This window comes from Lycorma delicatula, chromosome 5, assembly GCF_047948215.1.
Source record: "Lycorma delicatula isolate Av1 chromosome 5, ASM4794821v1, whole genome shotgun sequence".
Classification (NCBI taxonomy): Eukaryota; Metazoa; Arthropoda; class Insecta; order Hemiptera; family Fulgoridae; genus Lycorma; species Lycorma delicatula.
In genome coordinates, this window is record NC_134459.1 from 41,405,205 (window position 1) to 41,422,316 (window position 17,112).

General features: G+C 29.0%; 1 protein-coding gene across 3 annotated transcripts in view; it reads left to right on the forward strand.

Moving 5' to 3' along the window:
- Nucleotides 1-1,718: 1,718 nt before the first annotated feature.
- Nucleotides 1,719-17,112, forward strand: part of LOC142324884 (molecular chaperone MKKS-like) — a 268,322-nt gene continuing 252,928 nt past the window's right edge. For 2 of the 3 annotated variants that reach the window (XM_075365966.1, XM_075365967.1), the window contains exons 1-4: nucleotides 1,719-1,861; nucleotides 2,089-2,236; nucleotides 7,099-7,235; nucleotides 13,105-14,254. In XM_075365966.1, the coding sequence (XP_075222081.1) occupies nucleotides 13,106-14,254 (1,149 nt within the window). In that variant the 5' untranslated portion in view covers nucleotides 1,719-1,861; nucleotides 2,089-2,236; nucleotides 7,099-7,235; nucleotide 13,105. The remainder of the gene's footprint in view (nucleotides 1,862-2,088; nucleotides 2,237-7,098; nucleotides 7,236-13,104; nucleotides 14,255-17,112) is intronic. The other variant, XR_012756419.1, reaches the window with a different exon arrangement.

Below are 17,112 nucleotides of genomic sequence, written 5' to 3' on the forward strand. Positions count from 1 at the left end.
TCATTATCTGAAGAAATACCTTACAGTGGTTCCAAAGGTTAAACAGAAAAAGAGAGAGAACTGGTTGAAGGGGGCAGTTATGTTAGATTTATTGTTACTTTCTCGCATTAAAGAGATAAAAGATTAAATTGGTGTATGTAACTAAAAAAAAAAAAAAAAACCATAATATACATAAATAAAATAAAGGTTAAGTCTAACATATTGAAAGGGGTAATAAAATTTTAATATCTAGTTTTTGACATTAGTTTTATATTCAATTTCAGCTGTTGCTGAAATAAGGCCGCTTCTCTTTTATTTATTGTTCTTTGTATAACAGGCCATCATTATATTACTATTTCTTTAGATATACGTATATTTTAGTTATTTCTTTGAAAATCTGCATTAAAGTATATTTTTCAAGAATGAGAAGGGTCAGTAGTATTGAAAAATTTACAATAGTCAAAACTTATATCAACAAAAATTTAAGAATTTAAACAAAAATGACAAATAGTGAAATTACCAGTAATGATGTGTTATAAGAGGCAATTTTCATTTTAAATGATTAATACTTACGTTATTCTTATCAAATAATGAATCATTACATTTCAAAAAGACTTTATGAACAATAAGGTTCTGATGAGGTTATATCTACAACTGATCATTTCAAATTTTAATTTCTTGGATCCCATAGGATAAATTTTTTATCCATAGGATACATTTTTTAACTATGTAAAAATATAATTTCATAACATTAGATATCCCCATTACATTCAAAACAGTGTTTTGAAGTAATCATTATGACTTGCAGAAAGCGAGCACTCCTATCATGAACGTGATAAGCAAATGGGTCTATCTGTAAATCTTTATGGCTGAAACATTAGAAGATTGTTATCATAATTGCTGAAGCCTGAAAGAAATCATCACCATTTGTATATTTATGAAAAAAACATTTTCAAAAACTGGACTAGTCCAGTGTATAGAGATTTGTGACTGCTACTATACAATGTTGGAGCTAAAGATAAGAATGAAGTCATGGGCCACAAAAAGAGTATATAGTTCTTTGAAGACCACCAAAGAAGAGAGAGGGAAAAAAATTCAGAATGTGGATAGGTGTAACTCACTTCTTGTTTGCTAATCTACTATCAGTGTTAGCAGAAAAGTATACTGATATTCAACATTTGAATTGATCTGGTACTCCGCCATAAAAAAATCCAGTAAAGAAACTAAAACACTAAAAAAAATTGCATTGGTACAACCTATAAGATGTATGAATGGCTATTATTTCCATTACCTTTCATACTTTCTTCTGGTAAATTGAATATAAGTTAAATAATTGAGAATAAAGCTTTTATTTATACCATACACACATTGCTGACATTTTATAGCCAGTTGAGTAAATAAAATGCACCCAATTCCCTTTTTCCCGATAACTGAAGTAAAATAAGGAACATTTGAGTTAGACAGTAAAAATAAGGTTACTCAATGATAAAAATGAGTTTAAGTACCACCATACTAAGCTCAAATGCAAAAAAGTAAGTGAATATACAGAGATGAGGTTTTCAAAAAGTATTGCCTTCAATTGCTTACAAATTTCTGAGATTTACGGTAAATGAAACGTATTCGATAAGAACTATTCATTCAAGATGAAATTTTATCGATCAAATTCGTATACAGTTTGGACAACGGATTTTCATTGGTCTACGTATTGCAGAATCAAATTTTAGAAATCGATTCTTCAGTCGACGACTGTCACACTGAATCTTCGCACTGCTTGGCTGTATTAGTTAAACGGTTGTTTTCGTGTGAGATTATATTGTAGATAGCAAGTTTTTATAAAATAAAATTTTAAAGTTTATGTTTTATTAAGTTATTGTTGTTGCAGGTAATGAAACTTTTATTTTTGTAGCGTTTAGTCAATTCAATGGTAGAATTTTGTTTTTGAATTTGCCGAATGTTGAGTATTAACTTTTCTGAAATGGAATTTCACGATTGTATAGCAGTTGGAATAGTTGAAGGAGCTATGTAAATTAAAAGTGTATTTGTTTCTTACGAAATATGTTATTGCTTAAGCTGTTATTAAATGTGTATTTTGTGTTTTTAATACTACAGGATGGATAAGAAGAAAATTTTGGAAACTATCACAAACAACTTGCCATTTATTGTCTTTATTCCTGGGATAATATTTATTCATTGGGGTTGGTCAAAGCTTAAAATGCCTGGGAAAGAAAATGAAGTTAAACCAATGCCACCTTTAATAGTAAGTGTACTAACGAATTCGAGAATAATTTTTTTAACCCATAGTACTAAAATTGTTTGAATTTTTTATCCGATTGATTTGGTATATCTTCAATTTTGTGTAACGTTATATACAAAACCTTTATAATAAAAATTTATTTGTTGATTATAATGATTGTGCTTTTTATGTATCAGTGCAGCAGGTAGTAATGTTAACTTTACTCATTTTTAATCTTTCCACCTGGGAATTAGGCTAGAATTAGTGAAATATTGTTAATCTCGGATAAAGAAAATTAGTGAAGGTGTAATTTTTATCCCGTGAAAAATTACTGAATAACATTTTTTAAGACAAACCTACAAAAATAAGGTTACCTATTTATTAAGGAACAAAATTAAACTTTTTTGTAGCACAAGAAACAAAATGTGATCCTAATAGAACTTTTCATACTGAATTAAAATAATTAAATGGGCTTTTTTTATATGTCGCTTATAAATTTTGAAAGAAATGCAAAAATTTACATGCTTACAGGGCACAATTCAACTTGCCCAAAGTGTTCTTTTCCTTTTGTGTTTGTCTGGAACATCGATTTTTAGCATCTAACAATATTCTATCGGCATTCTTACACTCCACTGTTGCTGGTACCTATTTTCCATGACTTGAAATTTGATTGTGGAAGCATTCCTCGTACTCATCTGAGATTGTCCGGAAAGAAATCCAGGTGTTGGATCAAAGAAATGAATTTTTAGGGGCATATTACAGTCTATATCCATGACTAATAATTCATAGACAGTGTCACAGTAGTTGCACAACATATTTAAGTAATCTCCACATTAACTTTTCAACTTGGCTTAACAGTTTTTAAATTGTTAATCTCTAATCACTTACCATTAATTTAAATTATAAAATTTAATTGTAAGATTAATTTATTTAAATTTATATAAATCATTTACAATGTATAAAGTTTTTTAGCATTTATATGAATTGTAAAAATATTATCAACTGTAACCTTAGGTAAATTTACTTATTTACAAATTCATTTTATGTATATCACAGTAGTTAGATGATTGGCTCTAATTTGAAAATTGAAGGAGGGAAGGGCATATTAATTGTGATTTTAATTTAAATGATTTTATTTTTTTGATAAAAAAATGGATTAATGCTATTTTTCATTCCTTTTCTATGTCAATATTTTATCCCCAATATGTCAACATTTTATTACAATCAGAATCCTCTGTTGAATTTCTTATTTATTACAGTCTATTTTACAGTTTTTACTTTTGATACTTTTCAAGAAGATGCCCAGCACCAATAATGCGAATCTGTAGTTAGTTGTTAGATGGTGGCACTGAAAGGCTGTATTGAAATAACAAAATAAATAGATAAAATTATAAATATAATCTAACCAAACTTAACCTATGCTCGCTTCGCTCACTAGTTAAGTAAGGTTAGCTCGCTAGCGTTAAGGTTAGTGTAGGTTAAGGTTAGATTATATTTATAATTTTACATCCTATTTAGTTATTCAGGTATCAAATTTATCTTTATTAGCTAAGCAATGGAATTTGTTATTATTAAAGCAAGAGTTTATCTTTATTAGCTAAGCTATAGCGATATTCAGGACGTACTAAATAAGTACGTCCTATTTAAGTATTCTGAAATCAAGTTTATCTTTACTTAAGTTAAGCAATAGTGATAGTCTTTCATTGGCGCCATCTAGCAACTAACCGACTAACTACAGATCGCCTAATCGGGGTGGGCATCTTCTTGAAAAGCACCTTACTTTCTGCATAAAAACATTCCTGTGTCACTTAATTAATAGGCTTACCGTATGCCCGGGATTAGCCTGGACAGTCCGGGTTTTTTAGTGCTGTCCAGGGTTGCAAAAATGTCCAGGGTTTGAAAATTTTTTGACTGGCAAGAAGGTTTCTAAATTTTAGATTTACACATTTGATATCGTGTTTTTAAACATTCTCTTATGGCGGTGCATCTCTCAGCCGACCTTGGAGCAGGCGTTGACATGGCTATCGGTCTTGCCACAACTTTTTACTTAGTCATTTGGCAACACAGCAGGGGTAATGTGTTTATGTTGTTTTTGTGTATGAAGTAAGTCGTTAACACATTTTTGATCATTTTTGTTTTTTGTCTCATCGCTTAGCAATGGGCAAAAAAAATGTGTGTTTAATGTTAACCTGCAACAGGAACACAAATTTTTGAAATTGTGTAATGACAGTAAGAGTGAACATGTTTATTGCACACGCTATGTACTGGAGAATTTTCTGTTGCGCTTAAAGGAAAGGATAATATTGAAGATCAAGTGAAAACAGCTAAACATAGCAGTCCTATTAATGCTACTGCTTCAGCAAACATAGAGATTTTTTTAAAGCTAAAGATGGGAATAACAATAATAGTGATCTGGAGTGTGCTGCTAAAGAAGCTACATTTTCATACCACACTGCTAGACACGAACTCAGTTTCAAAAAAACAGATTGCACATCTGAATTGGTTAAAAAGGTATATGACACAAAATTTTCATCTGCTAGAACCAAGACCGAAGCAATTATTGTTAACGTTATTTCGCCATTTACATTTTGATAATGTGTTGCATTCTTTGGAAAACATTAATTATGCAACAATAACGATGGATAACTTGAACAGAAGTGAAATAAAACTTGTTCCGATTGTAAGATATTTCATTCTGGAGGAGGGAATTCAAGTTAAACTTTTAAATTTTGATAAAGTGTCAGATGAAACTGCTCAAATTTTGACTTTGTATCTTTTGCAGCGTGTGAAAAAATACAAAGTTGAAGAAAAGTTTGTTATACTGCTAACACTTATAGTAATGTTGGTAGTGTGAGGAGAAAGGAAAAATGTGTTCAGAAAAGTTCAAGTGATTTAGATAGACCTATTTTAGGAATTGATTGTCCACATTGTACACAATTCAGTACAAACAGCATGTGATTCTCTATCCCTAGACATAGAAGTTATTGTTATAAAAATGTATAAATATATGCTTTCACATTTTTACATTAAGAGTAACGAAACTTAAAGAGTACTGTGAATTTGTGGAAACAGATTGCATAAAAGTAATAAAAAGTATGGCCTAAAATCATACTTCTTATCTTGTGACAAATGCCCGAAATTATTATTTGATTTTTTGAAAATCTAGAAAGTGAATTGTTTGTGAAATTTTTATATGATTCTCTACAGTTATTTAATAATAAGTTCTAAAATTGAAAGCTAATTCTATCACAGCAACATAAGCATTTCAGACATATTCTGAATTAATTTGTCAACTTCAGGAAAGAAAAACCACATTTATACCATCTTCTGCCAAAGAATTGCTATGCATTCTAAAAGAAAATAATGGTGTTCAGGAACAAAATTTCTTCTCAAGCGTAGACAATTTTTATAATTCTAGTATCCAATACTTAGAGTTGTGGAGAACCAGTTTTGATAAAGTTAGTAAGTTTCATTGGATAAATTTACAAACTGAGTTTGCTTGGTCTGATTTAGACCAGGCAATCGGCATGACTTCATCTTATGTCATGCAATCGGCATGACATAAGCTCTCGTTGAAATGAAATTATAAAGATTCCATAAATATTTGATGAACGTACATTGTTGAACCAGGTAACTCAAAAACAAAGGGTAGGTTGTGGTTCAAGTTCTGAAAAAGTACCAGATACTATTGAAGGGAAGTGGAAAGCAATTTTTAAAGTGTTTCAAAAGACTGATATTTCATGTTGCAATATTTCTAAAATGGTTCAGTTTGTGATTTCTTTGCCTGGGATATCTGCTCCAGTTGAAAGAGGTTTTCAATTATGGGGAACATTTGGTCTGCAGAAAGGGGTAGACTTTATTATCTACTGTTAAACATCTGCTAAATATTAAAATTAATTCAGAACTTTCTTGTGAATTTTATGATGTAATTAAAACAAACAATTTCTGAAAAAATCATGTCTAGTGAAAAATACAGTTGAATAAATAAAGTTTAATGTTAAGTAAACTGTTAAGACTTTTAAGTAATTTCAAAAATATGTCCTGGGTTGGACCCAAAAAAATATGGTAAGCCTATAAATTAACCAAACTTGGATGTTTTAATATATGAGCCTCGTCTTAATATACTGCTTTGCCTCTTTGCAAGATTCTGCCACAGACTTCTCTCTGCCTGTTCTTAAGAGAATACTCTTAAGAATACTCAATCTTTCTATTAAACTTCATTATATTTGTTTTAGCTTTATTTACTTCATTCTTAAATTTATCTTTCACTTTTTTAACTACTTATGTATCTGTCTATGTTGAAAAGTAATGAGGATAGATTACATTCTTCTCTTTTTCTAGTTCCTGAATTTAAACTTATCTCTCTTCATTTCCTCCTCTTATAACTGTTATCTAATTCTTGCCTATATTTTAAATAACTCTTCTGTCCTTATATTTAAATCTGCCCATATTTTGAAGAAATAATACCTCAAAAATATTCTTATATTTAAAGGTAATATTTTTTATATTTACCTCTTTTTTAGATGAATTTACAGTCTGGTACGATTTCTTTGCTACTATCGGTGGTGATTGTCTAATTGAACTATACTTATCCTAGTATTGTATTATTCATTTTATTTGAAGTCAAATTAGTAGGTAATTTTCTTTTTCTTTAGACTGTTATTATCTATTATGCTATGTTATACTGTCTTATGAAATTTTAATATACAACTATCAGTTGTTATTTTCTATCAGTCATTTTTACTGTTAGTAATTTTTATTATTTTTTATTAATTCTTTGTGTCTGTTTCTCATCACTGTTGAAATAACATATTGTAATATTAGATTTTTATTTATTTTATAGATTAGTTTAGTCTTTAAATTAATTTTTCTTTGTTTGATTTCAGTTTTATGAGTACGTCAAAGGAAGCTTATTTGGCAGTGACAAAGAGGATGGAAAATAATTAGATAGTTAATATTAATAATTAATTTTTCTGTTAGTTTTGATTTTTGTAAATAAATATATTGTATTTTACAGTGCCAGGTAATTTTGACTTAAAAATATATTTTTAGTGTTTATTTTTAATTTAAAGTAATATTTTTCCATAAACCTATAAACATTATAGACATATTATTGTATTAATAGATTACAGATTTTGTTAATGTGTTTTGTACTATCTCATAGCAGTAGCAGCAGCAGCCAATTTGTTTGTTAATATTCAACATTTTCAGGTGTGGTATTATGGTATGTTCATTTCACTTATAGTTCAAAACTCTTTGATCATTACTCAAAATGTCTAGTTCAGTAAAACCAGTTAAATCTGCCTCTATAGAAAAATGTAATTATTAAACTCGTCTGTAATATATAAAATGTAATGTGTTCAGTCTTTTGCAGTGAGATATTTTAAAAATATATTTTACATATACTAAGTGATTAGTCAACACAGTGTGGGAGATCTCAGTAAGTTTTATTTGTACAAATATATATAGCTGTATATTTTTTTTTTATGTGATGCTTAGAAGTATTGGAAAACTTATGTAGGAGTATTTTGTTTTTTTTTTTTGTATTCCATGTTTTTTACTTTCTTGTTTGAAGTAAAGGAAGTACTGCAATCGCAGAAAATGTTGGTTTTCAGATTTCAATGGAAATATCCATTTTGACCATCCCTGAATCTATTTTGACTAGTTTCGTCATGACATCTGTATGTACGTATGTATCCAAAACATTTGGATTTTTTACTTTTTCTTAACTGCAGTAATAAGCCCTCATTGAGTGCTTTTCAAGAATATATCATAAGGTGGTACTTATTTTCATTGGTTCCAAGGTTTTAGCCAAATCAAATTTTAATTAATGAAGTATTCGGATGAAGGGGAAGGCATATTGGTTCAAATCCAACTTCATATACATATATTTTTTAATTTTTTTCTTCTTTTTTTTTAATTTAAATATATTGATTTATTAACAATTTATTAACCTCTTATTGTAAAAAAAATGTAACAATAAATAATAAAAAAAAATATGAACATAAATCAGAAGATATGACTGAAATAAAATTTTATGTACTTTTCATTTTAATTCAAAAAGTTTTACTATCAGAGGTTAATAATTATTAATAAATCAATATATTTAAATTAAAAAAAAGTGAAAAAAAAAATGTATATGAAGTATAATTCGAACTGATGTTTGCCTGGTTATTGATCCAACACATTCTCACTTACACCAGATATCTACTTTAGCACCGTGAAACAAAATTAATACATAAACTAATATAAAATGCTGATATAGACACCATAAAAAAATGTGATGCAATGTATGTGGTGTCCACCACAATGCAATTGTGTAACTGTCAATTTTATTAAAGAATTAGAGGATCGCATCTTACTTTCAAATGAAATAAATTTAAATGATGTACAGTAAAAAATGTGTATACGTAATTTAATAGGCGTACAAGGAAGTCATGTGGTGTCAACATTAAATTTCTTTTATATAGCTTTTATTAAATTAGGTTTCGGTATGCATAAGGTTAAACATTGTACAGATTGTATAGATTTTGTACCACTGTAGAGATTTTTGGTAAGGATATCTGCGTTATATTCTGTGAGTTCTATCTGTTACCTGTTTGGGAGCCAATCATGTATGCATGTTGCACTTCTGCTGAGCTCTGATCCATTCTCGCTTGGACTATAGTTGCATTACTTATTTTCTGGTATGGGTCACTGCTCTAAAGCTGCTTGATGCATTCCATCATTCATTCATCTGTCTTGTAACAGGTGTGTTTTGGTCGAGCTTTGTGGTAAGTTTATTTGTAGACAGTAGTGAGCTATGTCTTTATATTAGAGGGAAGCAAATGATATACTCTTATTTGGCTTACATTAAATTGCAACCAAATCATCCAACCTTTGATGTGTATTCCCCAACCAGCATGTTAATTGTTACCAGGAACAGTCTAAATCTACTGCTCTGCTGGGCATCAGAGCTCAACTGTAAATATACAATTACCACTGGTCCTTACTGTTGCCCCATGTTATTACCCCTCTTGGTCGCCTTCTCTTGTTAATTACTGCTTTGATCTTTGTCAGTATAATAAAAAGAATACAGATCCAGTTTTTTGCGAAACAAATTTTGTAATATTATAAATAGCTTGAACCCTGATGATATGGTCTATAAAGATGGCTGTAAAAATGTTAATTCTGTTGGGTGTGCTTTTATTGTTTGCAGTGGAGAATACATGTTTGGCTCCTCAACATTAACAGCATTTTCATTGCGGAACTGTTTCCTATTAATAAGGCCTAAGGCCTTAAGTATAATTAGTCCAACATTTTTATATGTACTTGTTTGCATAGATTCCATGAGTGCCTTACAGGCGATTAGTGATGTGTACTCCAGACAACCTGTTGTCTATGAAATTCAGGGTGTATTTTGCAAATGACTAGACGTAATACAACTTTGAGCTTCTGCTGGATCCAGAGCCAAAATTTCAATGAGCATGCAGATAGTGCGGTGAAAGAGGTTGTTTTCAGCTTACTTTTACCAATCTAATTGGTAAATTAGATTGCTTCTAATGATCTTGTCTGTTTACTGTAGAGGGTAGTTCACAGTGAATAGAAAAACGAATGGGTTGCTACTGTCAACAATAAACTTCATCCAAGGTGACTGTGTCACCTTGGAGCTCCTCATGCAGAAATAACTGTTGAAAGGAGGCTATTATATTTACTGTTTGCAAATAGGGCATACTAGGCTCATGAATGGATATCATGAGCAAACAATGCCCCTCTTTTAAGGGTGCAAATGGATGCCCCTTTTTGTGCTTGCTGTGACTGCCAACTAACGGTGCACTACATCCTTGTGGGTTGTATCTGTTATGTGGCATTGGCACAGCATTCATAAAGGTCATGCATCATGATTCAAGTATTTTATTATTTATTGTTTACTGTGTATATTGTTTGGCTTATGCCAGATTGTAATTTTTATTCTTTTAAGTTACGTTTTTAATGTTGTATCCACTATGGTTTTTATTTTGCTTTTAACATACGACAAGCTTTTCTGTTGTAAGATATTTTTATGTTGCTGGGTTTTAGTTTTTATTTGTCAGTTTAACGCCCATTTATCTAAAACAAATATATCATTCCTGGATGATAACATAAAAGCATTTTTTGCCCAGAAAAATCGAAACAATAAAACTCTCTCTCTTTTCCTCTCTTCCCCCCTCTCACTGTGTGTGTATGCATTTTTGTTAGTAATTGTGTAAGTATTATAAAAAAGTGAAAATGTTTTTTAAATGCTTTGTGAATAGTTTTTGGTTGCATTATGATCTTTAATTTTTAATTTATTAAATGCCGAGTTTATGCTATGATAATTAACTTACACTTGTTGGAAACAGGAATCTACAAATGCCCATACTACTTTTTTTTTGTGTATCTCTAAATATTCTGTTGTTAGTTGTGATTATTTCTTTAATAACAGGAAGTTAAGATTATTTTGTGCATTCAATTTTGAATTTACTTTTAAACAAACAATTTTAAACAAAATTTGTTTAAATTTTAAAATTAGTTTACTTTTTATTATTCATAAGACCTGTATATTTTTTAATAGTATTTCTATTTAAACATCTTTTAAACTATTGAATAATTTTTTGTTTTTTTCAAGCTTTGTAAATTAATGGTTTTCAAAAGTAAATATAAGTTGAATGGAAATGCTTTAATAATTAAAATATGTACTCTTTTTTACTTAAAACTGTTAATCTACAGCTCAAGTAACATTGTAATACAATCTCCAATACATCAATACATGCGCTGAAGAGATATGACATGGATACCTCTTTGGTATACTACATCTGTCTTTTAGAAATAATAATAATAATACATTAATAAAAAAGAATATTCAATTAATAAAAAAGTAAAAAAAAAAAAATTTTTAATATTGGTATTAACTGTAACAGAAGTTTTTTGTGTGGAATTTGTTTTTAGTCATTTATGTAAGCTTTATGGTAATGTGGAAATTTCATACTTTGTTCAGGTCATCTTCCTTTATTTTCATAGGTTTTCCTTTTCTCTTCATAATTTTTTACAAAATTTTCTCTGGTCTTCTAGTTTTTTCTTTAGTTTCTTCACTTAGCTTTTGTCTTCACTCTTTAGACAGATTGTAATTTATTTTTAGATGATGTAATAAAACTTTTGTATCATATCAATGTGTCTGAATGTTTTTATAAACAATTTTTTGGAATGATCTAGATTCAATTAAGTAATGTTTCATTTCAATAATTTAACCTTTTCTCATCACAATGATCCGCGTTTGATTAGCGCTCCGTGAAAATATGTTTGTATCTGATTGCCTCCCTTCATATTCTTATGCTACCCTCTTGTGAAAAAAATTTCAAAAAATTACAGTTTATTAAAGAGATTTAACAGATTCTGACAAAAAAAAACCCGTTACAATTGGATATTTTTTATGCCTGTAACAACAAAAAAATTGAAACTACAGAAATTACGATAATTTAATTGCAGGATTTTTTTTTGCGCATTTCTACCGCGTTTTTTATTAATGAAATTTTTTTTTGTCTTTATGAAACATAGTTTGCTGATTTTAAAAATAATACTTTCAGGCAAATTGGTTGAAAATTGAGCAAAATATGATGAAAAACCCGTGTAATAAATCACATATGTTAGTATAAGTGAAAGTAGATTCAGAAAACTACGTTTTATAAAAATTCCCACCACTTAAAAGACTACTCAGATTGACAAAAAACAATTTTTACTGTATACTGTTATTCATTACAAATCGTTATGTGTTTCATATTTACTGATATTTTGTAATATTAGCATCGATATGCTGCTAATATAATAAGCTATTTTTGTAAATAATAAACAAATCCGTAACCCTCATAGCAATTATAATACACAAGTCACACACACACACAAGCATATTTCTGAGAAAAAATGGTCATATTCTTTCTAGTCTAAGTAAAACTTAGATTAGAAATAGTAATAAAATCATTTTTTGTATAAAAAATGATGAGACTAACGATGTAATGTTACAAAATATTTTTGTCAGGAAATAGTTTTTTAAGCTGAAATTACTGCACTGCTTTAAGAATTTAATTTTTCCATTGTTTGACTATTTAAAATAAGTCTTGGATTTTAATGATGCTGGATGTATTTTAATTTCTACTCATAAGAGTTTTCAACCCTTGCTGGCAATTGAACGTGAGACCACCTGAGTAGAAGCAAAGTGTATTAACCTCTGCACCAAATTATCTTAGTTTTTTTTTGCATGTCTGCACTTGCTGTAGACTAATGAACATGATAGTTGTTGATTAGAGAGCATGCTTTGGCATTAAAAGAAAACTATGTGAAAATTAAGTACACTTTTTTGAGGGTGAGATAAGGTTTTTGAAACAAATTTTAAATAAATTTGTGGTTTAATCTTTTAAAAAGATTAATGTCGAATGAATGTTAAGCCACCCATGATTAGTTAATTCAGTATTTTTCTGAGGACTGTAGTCTCTCTCTAGTGTAGTGGTTGAAATTACTAAAGGAAGTTAAGAATTAGAATGAGTAAATAGATGATGTGGATGTAGATCCAGATATCTGGTCTCTTGAAGTGCTTTATTAAAGCTGCATCTAAAAGTCAGTGGTGCCAGTATTTTATTTATTTTTTGACTGGAGTATATTATGTTATTTTGAGCATAAGATCTTTGTAAAAACTGATTTCTTGAAGCTGTTTCTTGTGTATTCTTTTCAAATTGTTGATATTTTAAACTTTTTAGGTGGGTGGATAAAATATTTGTATTGCACTATTCTACATTCACTAAAAAGTACACATTGCTTGATGCTGCACCATGAAAATTTTTATTATAAAATTTTTTCTGTGACTCCTGATGGTTTGGCAGTAATATTTTTAATTTTTGTTTTAGAATGTTTTCTGTGAGCTCTGCCAGATCTGCTGATAATATCATCATGATTCCTATGAAAGATCCCTTATTTATTTCTATATTGAAAGAGTTCAAAAACATGTTAAAATCTAGCGTGGGACCAAATGGAAATTTAAAAATTCTAGTCTCTGGCGGTGGATATATTCAACTGACTTCTTCATCATCATTAATTCTTCAGCATTATGATCAGTTTGATAGTCCAATTGTTCAGTTTATCGCTCAGATAGTTAAAGGTCAAATTGATTATGGATTATATGTGGGTTTAATTGTGTCTTCTTTTGTGGAACATTTCTTATCTTTACAGTACAATGGGAAAATAACAGCAAAACAAAGCATTTCATTGATAAGTTTTATGAATGACTGCTTTAATAAAATTTTTGATTCTGATAAATTGAAAATTCGTCTAAGTTTTAATAGTATAAATGACTTAACACCGCTAGTTAGATCAGTTCTTCAATCAAAATGTCATTTATTTTTGTCACATGATTTTATGCAAGAATTATGTGTTCAAATTATTAAAGCATTTTTATTTACTCTTGATACTGAAAACATGACTACAGGAAAAGTTATAGTTCAGGTTTTCACTGGTAAAGAAGAGTTAAAATTTTGTCCTGGAATTGTTTACCAGCTTGTGGATGGTAGTGATAGTTGGATTTATCATCTTGTAGAGAAAAAAATGAAACATAATACTGAAATGAAGACACTTCTCTTTACAACAATGTTAACAGACGAGAAGTCAAAATGTGATGCTAATTATTATTTACAAGATGATAAATTAAAAAAGATTTTTGAAATTGTAAAAAGATCGGTTGAGTTAGGTGTTACTTTAATTGCTTGTCAGAAGGTTGTACATAAAGAGATTGTATTATATCTTAGAAGGAAATCGGTTATAGTTTTAGAAAGGATGGGAACTGATTTAGCAAATTCATTTAAAGACATTTCTGGCTCCTGTCCTATATCTGATATTAATAAACTTATTTTGGCTGATTTAACTAACATGATTGGTGTTATTAAAAAAGTGAATGTTTTTGAAATTAATACTAAACTCTATTTATTAATGGAATGTCATTTAGCCAGTGTTGTGACTTTAATATTTAACAGTTCAAGCTTGTGTGGTTCACAACAGATCAAGGTAAGTTTATTTATTTAAAGTGTAAATGCATGAATATTTTATTGTAAAATACTGTTTTTATTAATTTACTTTGACAATTTTTTATCTTATCTTTCATTATTTATACATTCATTTTTTAATTATTTATGTTGAAATAACAGCTTAGTTAAATTTAGAATATTTCTAATATGATGTCCAAATTAAAAAATTAGAATACTAGTGTCATCATTTCTGAAATTTATCATTATATCATCAATAATATTTTCACACAAACTGTCTGCTTGCTTCCCATGCTCTTTTTCTTCTTTAATTACATGTTGAATGCAATTTTTCTGAGCATTTGCATCTACTCTAACACCTTCTATCAAAATTTTTTTCCATCACTTCACTTAATGTTGTGTTATTGCTTCCATTGTAGCTTTTGATTTGTGCCCGTATCAACAATTCTAGTGGGTTAAGATTGCAATGATATGGAGGTAGATGCAACATGACACAATTTTTTGATTTTATGATTTCATCTACTTGATAATGAATATATGTTTATGTAATTGATTTTACTATTTTTAAGTGTTATACTTTGGTGTATGCAGCTTTAATCATTCAGCAGTTTTTTGATTTTTGGAGTTTCAGCAGTTTTAAATTTTTTCAGTTTTCAGGCATGGTATGGCTCATCCGTTATTTTAATGATCCTTTAGCAGCAATTTTGACAATTTTTTTAAGCCACTGCATAAAATTGTTACCATTCATTTCATTGTGTTACTCTTGGGAAGATCTAAAATACCCATTAACTCTTCTAATGTGCGTTACTATTAATCATTTAATTAGTAACACAGTAATAGCTTTTTCACCCAGGGTTTTGGTTACCTCCAGTTGACAAATCTTTTATAAAAGCATATTTTGCGCTCTATTTCTTTATCAAACCATATCTTTTCTGGTACTTGTTCCACATTAACCCAAGTTTCATCTTAATAATAAATTGTCTTACCCTCTTCATGAAATCATTTAATTTCTCTTAAATATTCCCTACGTTATGAAATAATATTTTTTTTATTATTTTTTTTTTTAGAGCTAATTAAGGGGTTTCCTGGTTTATGTTTTATAGCAGAATCAGTCGTTAAAACCTGATTGGCACAAAAACATGGGTAAATTAAAAGTAACGAAAATAACACTGAATAAAACTGTTATAAAAATGAAGTATAAAACTGTACTCTACTGTACAGAGTAACATGTTAATGTAGATTGAAATACTTTCTTTCATTGAACTGAATAATTTTGTGAAGGATTATAAAATTATGCATTATTAAACATCAAAAAAGACTCAGCAAAATTTTTAATTACTTGTCATAGGCATGTCATGGTGCCAGACAAGTGATAGTTTACAGTACATTGTTATATACATAAAGAAATAATTGCACTTGCACTTGGGAGGGACAGAATGATTCAGCCAAAACTAATGAGATATTACTCATACAAGATTAATTTATATTTATGTCCGCTGCACCGTTCCTGAGATTAACCTTAGTCATTTTTTTCTCTTCTCTCATTTAGTATTCATCTACAATCAGTCTGATTAGATATGAATTACTGCCTTCAGCTATTTGTTCTCACAAACTAAACCTCTTCTATGAGTTATTCAGTTTAGTGAAAAAGTAGAAATCATTGCGTCAGGTTTTTGCTACAGAGTGAATGTGTGGTCAAAAACCATTTTGAAGTGTTCCAAGATGTCAGGCTTAGTGTTATTTTAATGTTATTGTGCTACTGTGAACTGTCACTTTTTAATTATGCAGCTGTGTTTAAGCTATGTTAGTTATGTAGCTTGTGTTATTGTTTTTAAATTTACCATACATTTTTTTCTAACATTAATATGCGCCATTTTTTACTTTTATTTCAAAATAAATTCATAAAATGTGCTTAGGTTTAGGACTAGACATACAATTTTGGTTATGAACTTATAAAGATCGGTAATTGTGCTAATTTATAAAGTAAATCTATTTATATAATAGCCTTCATATTATATTAATAAATACATTAGAACTGCTGCAACTGTTAGTCATATTTTTGTTAATTTTCTGGTTATTAAATGACCATTACAATAAAGATTTTTAATGAATATTTTTATTAAGTAGAGATGTAGAAATTTTGAGAAGGAGGATGTCTAGAAGATGTAAAAAGAAATGAAATTTATTTATTTAAAAATAGTCAGGTTTCCTAAATTTTATGAATAATGTTTAGAAATAAGTCTAGAAAATATTAGGATTTATGTTTTCTTAGCAATTAGAATATATTGGAAAATATTACAAAAATTAGTAGGAATAAAATATAAAAATTAGCTGTTTCTTATCTAGATTTATTTCAGTATTAGTTTAGTGAAATATAATTATAGCATTTTCTATTATGTTTGTAGGAAAATTTATTCCTTATCACGTAGGTGAGAGACATTTTTTATGGATATACTTTTTACTGTAGATGTACCAGGTTAATTTTTGTGCTTTAGCTAATTTGTTTCTTCTTGTTTGGATTGAGGTTTTTTCATGTACGTTGTTTGTTATTATTTCTCTGAGGTATTTAAATTGGGTTACTATTTTGACTTTATTATCATTTATGTTCACTTCTTTTAATTGTGTTGGTTTTGGGGCATAATTTATGTCTTTTTGAATGCTATTTTGAGGCCAATTCTATTTGTAATGTTTTGAATTTCTAATATCTGTGTTTTGGCTTTGTTGATGTCATTTGCTAGCAGTGCCAAGTCTGCGAAACCAAGACAGTTTGTTTTGATTTTTGGCCTATTATTATTTTTGGGAAGCGTTTTTTGATCTATTCCCACATTACTATTTCCAGAGTTGAATAGTAGCAGTGATAATCTATTGCCTTGGCGTGTC